This window comes from Penaeus vannamei, chromosome 37, assembly GCF_042767895.1.
Source record: "Penaeus vannamei isolate JL-2024 chromosome 37, ASM4276789v1, whole genome shotgun sequence".
Classification (NCBI taxonomy): domain Eukaryota; kingdom Metazoa; phylum Arthropoda; class Malacostraca; order Decapoda; family Penaeidae; genus Penaeus; species Penaeus vannamei.
This window is the reverse complement of record NC_091585.1, coordinates 12115014-12122513: the sequence shown is the minus strand read 5'-3', so window position 1 is coordinate 12122513 and position 7500 is coordinate 12115014. Positions and strand designations below refer to the sequence as shown.

At 43.5% G+C, this 7500-nt stretch overlaps 1 protein-coding gene across 2 annotated transcripts in view; it reads right to left on the bottom strand.

Moving 5' to 3' along the window:
- The window catches only part of LOC113827961 (alpha-(1,3)-fucosyltransferase C), a 15007-nt gene that overhangs the window by 1970 nt on the left and 5537 nt on the right, over positions 1–7500 (bottom strand). For both annotated transcript variants that reach the window (XM_070115261.1, XM_070115262.1), the window contains exons 3-6: positions 3873–4075; positions 3579–3681; positions 934–1075; positions 1–608 (exon numbers count right to left, since the gene is read on the bottom strand). The exon at positions 1–608 is cut by the window's left edge and continues 109 nt beyond it. In XM_070115261.1, coding sequence (XP_069971362.1) covers positions 1–608; positions 934–1075; positions 3579–3681; positions 3873–4075 — 1056 coding nt within the window. The remainder of the gene's footprint in view (positions 609–933; positions 1076–3578; positions 3682–3872; positions 4076–7500) is intronic.

Here is a 7500-nt window from a genome sequence, read left to right as displayed (position 1 = left end):
CCCAACACCACGGGCACCAGCGGGTAGAACATCAGGTTGTACAGCTTCTCCGTGGCGTAGTCGTCGCAAATGGCGTTCTCGAAGGCCAGGTAGAACAGGTACTTGTCCGCCGCGGCTCGCAAACAGGGATCCTGGTCCACCCGATACTCGTGCTCGGCATAGCGCGATTTCCCGCACTTCAGCCTCCCGCTCCTGCCGTACACGTCGACGGTGGTGTACTTCTGCAGCTCGTTGATGTAGAGAAGGCGATTGCTGCGCGCTCTGCAGTTGGAGATGAAGGCCACTGCGATTCGCCCCGTCACGTTCGCCCTGTGCACCAGGGGCTCCCGGACCCAGTGCCTCGGCAGGAGGCTGGCGTCATCGCCTCGCCCCACGATGAAGCCGTGGTTGAACAGGATGTCTGCGTCGCGGCGGTAGTACATGGTGCGGTTGAAGACGCCGTTCAGGGTCCGGTAGTTCACTTTGTACTTGGTGGAGGCGATGAAGTGGGTCTCGGCCTCGAACATGATCCAGGGCTGAGACGGGTCGCGGGGACGCAGGTCGCGGAGGAGCTTCTCTCGGCTCGGAATGCTCTTCATGTGGATGAACACGGCGTCTGCGGTCTCCACCTGCAGGAGGGGAGGGGGAGGGGGTGAGGGGAAGAGGGAGCGAGAGGAAGAAAGAAGAGAAAAACAGAAAAAAGGAAAAAACAAATATCAGAATGAGAAAAGAAAAATGGAAAATAGAATAAGACTAAGAGAAAAGGAGATGAGGAAAAAGAAAATTGGAGAAAAAGAGAAATAAGGAGAAAAAAGAAGAAAGAGAGAGAGAAAAAGAAAATACACCAGTTTGTTAAGACTCAAGAGCTCATCCATAGCATACAATGTATCCAAAGACGAGAGACCAACAATCTCCCGACTCAAACCCCGTATAATCCTCGGGACTGGCGGTTACCTCAGACAGCTGCGTCGTGATTGTACAAGGCAACGGACAATGGCCTTCCTGGATGTCTCTGACGTGCGCTACGAACCACTTCGTCTTCAGAAAAGCCTTGTCGATGTAGGCCACGACTTTAGGGACGTCGCCGCTCCTGAAGCTGGGATTTGAGGGAAGAGGTGGAAGGAGCGATGAAGCAAGAGACAAATGGGAATGAATTTTATGCATTAGGATGGAGAAAGAGGGAAGAAGTTTCTCTGATTTTTTCCCCTCTCTTTATCTTTCCCTATATCTCTATTCACTTAACATATGAATCTTTACAGTTTTTGTACACAGACTTCATGAGTCCTCAAATCCAACGTTTTCCTCGTTCAAAGTTTTGTATTCCGCGAATTTGGCTAGCCCGTGACGTCACACCACTTCCTGAGAAAACGCCTTATCACCTAATTTACTCTTATATCAACATTAAAACGATCATCAGTGAAGTTGATACCAGATGTATTGCCAGATACTGCAATATACAAACGAACTTGTCTGCAGCTTGGAGCTCACTCAGGCTTAAGTATTTAATGCCAAACCTCCTCGCTCAAAGAAATACTTAGCATCTCTAACAAATCACAGAGTTGCAAGAAGAAAATGATAATCTTCGACTTTCATTGGGAGTGCTGTGTGTCGATTGGACCACGCAAAAACGCCCAATACATGTTTCAGCCGCATGCAGAAGACCAGAAGGAGCAGCAAAGAGCAGCATTCTTTCGCTGGACCTTGTCTAAGGCGTCAGCAATATCTACGGTATTATCGCCAACTTTTCTCGCTGAAAAGGAAGGGATGGCAAACAAACAATGGCAAAGTGAGAGGTTATATCATTTGTTTTTTTACAGATGACCTGTGCCCTGTGACAGTGGAAGCCCAAATGGACTACCACGAGACCCAGCAATGTAAAAAAAATCACGTTTCTCATCTCTCGGAATCTAGTGATAAGATACCACTGACCAAAGACTACCAATGCAAGGGCCAGACTACCTTCTCAGAACCTACCTTACCAGAGGAACTAATCGGAGTAAATCAGCCATGGCCAATTACGACAGCTAGAATCCTCCACCAAGCTGCAACAACAGGCAACATCACTGCACAACAGACGAGGAACCCCTGCATCAGAAAGCAACTGAAAACAACACGAGAACCCAATATCGCTGTAAACTCCTCCCTGTCGTCTAAACTACAAGCTCTTACAATAACGCTTCACGAATCTGATCTCCCTTTTCACTTCCTAAAGCGAAGGTCACACTAATCTTCTCTGTTCTGGGATCCCCTCGACAGCCTCGCCGAAGTCAGGTTAGCTACAGCTTGGGATTGGTCACGCTACACACAGTAGCCGCTCGGAGAGAACCATCGTCTCAGTCCAGCATTCACAACTTTTATGACTAATTTCCTTGCTTATTTCATCCACTAATGTTCTTTTCAAATTCCTGCTTTTATAATCCGTATGACTGTAGTTCCACAACAACTCTTTAGCTCTCACTTTATCAAACAAGGCGTAAATAACATCTGAAGAGACCTCCATGTCTGGCGTGTAGGAGTGGGTTGATGTTTCTGTTCGTTGGTCAAATGAATATTTATCTGATTTATCTAAAAAAAATGAGACTCCATTGTTCGATGCGATGTAACTTATTATTCAAATAATGCATTTTTTAACATGATATAATAATCATGTTTCAGGATTTGAAGAAATGAGTTTACCAATAATTAGATTATATTTTTTGTTTCGGCAATATCTTTTCTGGTCTGGCTACGGATGAAATTCCGACATTTTTATATCGGATCCCATTACAGCTTTTGAAGCATCCCGTTTAGTCTTGGGATCCTTGGACAGAATGGACTTGTGTGACCGCCCCTTAAGTGATTATGGCACTGTATAGCTTCTGTTACCATTCCTTCTTACGTGATAACCACATGGACGGATAATTTCTGCATATCCATAGGAAAAAAAGAGAAACAAATGATACTGTCATTGAAATGGAAAATTCTGAAACCTGCTCATGTATAAACGATTGTGTGCAACGCTTGTACATGAAAAGTCTGCCCAGCTTAATATAATATCCAGCAAGAACTAAGACTATACAAAGATTGCCCTTTGTTCTCTCCTCACGGTCGTAAAAAGCATGTTAAATATCACGAGGTTAAAATTGATCTAATTGCATATCGCACAGTCCATCACTTAACAGATTCAAATAAAGTGAAAAGTTTACTACTCACTGCCTAAGATGATTTTAAATCGTTTAAGATGTTAGCTATTCTTGTTGTTTTCTTTAAATGTTGTTTTTCCAAATCTGTGCATACATCTTCCTAATGATGTCATTACTTTTAAACTTTCTGCTTACGTTACTTGCTAGTTTACGTGGCCTATCAATTCATGATATGTGTTTGTTTTAGACCAAATAAACATCTCTCTTTCTCACTCTCTCTCTCTCTTTATTTATCTTTCTTTTGTCCTCTCTACCTCACTCTTCTTACCCTCTATCTTTCCTTCCATCCCACTCTCTCTCTCCCTCTTCTTCCATCCCACTCCCTCTCCCTCCCTCTCCTTGTCCCTCTCCCTCTCCCTCCCTCTCCTTGTCCCTCTCCCTCTCCCTCCCTCCAAAAGCAAGGATCCTTCCGCCCACCTCTTCCTCCGCCCATCCCGGCCGTCCGGATTCCGAAACGCCTCCAGCACGGGCGTGAACATCTTGTCGTGGAAGTCTAGTGGAGAGCCTGCCGCAAGACGTCCTGCAAGATGGCTCGCTTTGGGAGGATTTTGACATCACTTGTCAAAGGAGGTTTAGTTTATTGCAACATTTATATCAACGTTGATTGACTGCGGTTTTCGTATCAAAATTGAAACTAAAGTAGGCGAAGCGAAGCAGTTATGTCAACTTAAAAAGGGTTTTAGCGTTTACCCCTTGTTTCTGCCTTCGTACCTGCTTCTGCTTCTGCTCCAGCTCCCGTTTCCGCTTCTGTTTCTGCTCCCGTTTCCGCTCCTGCTGCCGCACTTCCTCCGTGGTCTTCCCAGTACTTGAGGAAGGTCTTGACGGGGAAGTCCCTGAGCAGCTGTGCGGAGAGCTGCTTGGCCGAGTCTCCGGAGGCGATGAAGGCGTCCCGGTAGAGCCAGCAGCTGAAGAGGCTTCGGAGAGAGACGGGGTTAGAGGGGGAGGGGGTGGGGGGAGGCGAGAGGGAGAGGGAGGGGGGGGCGAAGCGAGAGGGAGAGAGAAGGGGAGTGGGAGGCGAGAGGGAGAGGGAAAAGGAGTGGGAGGCGAGAGGGAAAGGGTGTGGGAGGCGAGAGAGCGGGGAAGAGTGGCTGGCGAAAGGGAGAGGAAAGGGGAGTAGGAGGCGAGAGGGAGAGGGAAAAGGAGTGGGAGGCGAGAGGGAGAGGGAAAGGGAGTGGGAGGCGAGAGGGAGAGGGAAAAGGAGTGGGAGGCGAGAGGGAGAGGGAAAGGGAGTGGGAGGCGAGAGGGAGAGCGAAAAGGAGTGGGAGGCGAGAGGGAGAGCGAAAGGGAGTGGGAGGCGAGAGGGAAAGGGAAAGGGAGTGGGAGGCGAGAGAAAGAGGGAAAGGGAGTGGGAGGTGAGAGGGAGAGCGAAAGGGAGTGGGAGGCGAGAGAAAGAGGAAAAGGGAGTGGGAGGTGAGAGGGAGAGCGAAAGGGAGTGGGAGGCGAGAGAAAGAGGAAAAGGGAGTGGGAGGCGAGAGGGAGAGGGAAAGGGAGTGGGAGGCGAGAGGGAGAGGGAAAGGGAGTGGGAGGTGAGAGGAAGAGAGAAAGGGAGTGGGAGGCGAGAGGGAGAGGGAAAGGGAGTAGGAGGCGAGAGGGAGAGGGAGAGGGAGTGGGAGGCGAGAGGGAGAGGGAAACGGAGTGGGAGGTGAGAGGGAGAGGGAAAGGGAGTGGGAGAGAGGGAGAGAAAAGGGAAAGGGAGTGGGAGGCGAGAGGGAGAAGGAAAGGGAGTGGGAGGCGAGAGGGAGTGGGAGGCGAGAGGGAAAGGGAGTGGGAGGCGAGAAGAGAGAGCGAAAGGGAGTGGGAGTCGAGAGGGAGAGGGAAAGGGAGTGGGAGGCGAGAGGGAGAGGGAGTGGGAGGAGGGGGTGGGTGGGAGGCGAGAGAGAGAAGGAAGTGAAAATGAGGGGGGAGGGGGTGGGTGGGAGGCGAGAGGGAGGGGGAAAAATCTAAGAAATAGATTCAAATATTTAGCCAATAAAAACATTGCAATTTACAGGATACAAACATAGTTTTGGCTGAGCCTCTTGAGAGCAGAGTGCTCTCGTAAAAGGCACCTGGCTAGCTTTACATTTGATATATATATATATATATATATATATATATATATATATATATATATATATATATATATATATATATATATATTTGTGTGTGTGTGTGTGTGTGTGTGTGTGTGTGTGTGTGTGTGTGTGTGTGTGTGTGTGTGTGTGTGTGTGTGTGTGTGTGTGTCTGTGTGTGTGTGTGTATACACATACACATTTACACACATATATATATATATACAAGTGCCAATACATATACTAATAGATATACATATATATACACATATATATACATAAACATATATATCACATATATACATATGCATATACATATACATATATACATATACATATATATACACATATATACATATACATAATTACATATACATATATATACATACATACACACATATACATATACAATATATATACAATTTGAATTTACAGTAGCTGAATATTAAGCTGGTGGTTGATAATAAGTAAAGAATTTAGTGATTTACAGATTATAAACATTTGTAAAGTGATATATGTAGGACTGAAGTCTATTTACCATACTTTACATGCATTTTGTACATCAGTTAGTGTTATCTATGTACTTCGACAATAGGAATTTCTTCAATGAATCACTGAAAGCCGAGGGAGATGGCTAATCTCGTATATTTCTGGGGATTTTGACACCTTGATAAGATATGAAAGTTTGTGACTGTGAAGTTTGCATCTGATTTTGTTAAGGGATATTTTTATTTCTCAGGAGGTACTGACCATTCGAACGAAATTTAAAAAGGTTGTTATTCGGTCGGTTTGTTAGAATTGTGCGAGGCCCGACCCAAATAATATTCGTAAACTTAACATGCATAAATAAAGAAATAAATGCATATTCATCAGTCAAGACATGCATATCAACCCGGCAAATAGATGGTTAAATGTATATCTATCAGGTATATAGACAGATATGCTTTTATTTCTGCATCTGTATTTCTGAAAATTCAGTGGGTTGGGCCTGGCACATTTTTAACAAACCGGCTGATTATCCCCGATTGATTTGTATACAAGTAAGGCTTTGCAGTACGTATTAATCTCATGTATCTTTAACATTTTGTGATGAATGAATGTTGGGTCACACGGCCAATCCTCCTAAGAGTCGATATGATTCGTATCAATCTCTTTTGTGTTCTTATCAGCGGCTGCAACACTTTCTGTGAATGTCCTCTCTATACAACATGGCAATAGGATAATAATGGGATACGAAGGGTTAAAATTCTAAAACGTTTTCGCATTTTTCTGTTGACAGCTATGATATGGTTGCTCCAGTTGAGTTTATCATTTAGAGTAGTGTCTAAAAACTTTCTTTTCTTCTACTGTAATCACGAAAATAATCTTTCAAGTTAGTTACATGGAGTATTTGGTATCTTTTCTGCAAGATTTCTAGCAATATTAGTAGAGTGATCATTAGCAGAATTTGCTCTGTCTGTTGAGTTTTTAATTGCTTCCATATGATGTACTAGGTTAAGATTTTTTTTTCTTAAATTAGGCACCGAATTTATTACACCCCATGATTTTTTTGCAGTCTCCGGAGCTCTCTTCAAGTATTTCTTTTAAAGAGTCGTCATATACAGTTTACCCAGCGATTCATTTCTTACAATATTAGTTCTTGATGTTTTTTTTAATAACCTGAATAACGTTTTCAAAAAGTCCAAACACTGAGGTCTCGAGATAAACAAACAGATTCTAATATAAATTCTTGTCGCCGATTAAGAAACCAGAATACCCCTTCTTCTCAAAAAGTGTCTGTACTGGATTTCAGTTCTTTTTACCTTGCTCGGCTTTACATGGCTGAAAAAAAGAACAAATACTGGAAAAATATCTGGAAGTTTTGGAGTGAATGATGCCACTTTTTATATTATTAGAAATATGGTTGGTCCACGCGTGATCAAGATGTGATGCTGATTTACTTGTAACTCGAATGGGTTTGGTCAATACGTTGTATATTTTTTTTCTGTGAAGATGTTTGTCAGCTGTATTACTAGTGCATTACTCTGACTGAACTAATATTAGATTCTCCAATATGATAATTATAATGATGATATTATTATTATTATCGACATTATTGACATTGATAATAATGACAGTAACAATTACAATAACATTCTGATAATAACACCAATAATGCAGATTATTTATCCCAAATTGCTTTGGTTATAATAAAATTACTTCAATAACATTGATGATTAAAAAGTACATATATACATAGGTACATATAAAAAGTTTAAAAAAAGAATTTAAATTTCATATAGGAGGTG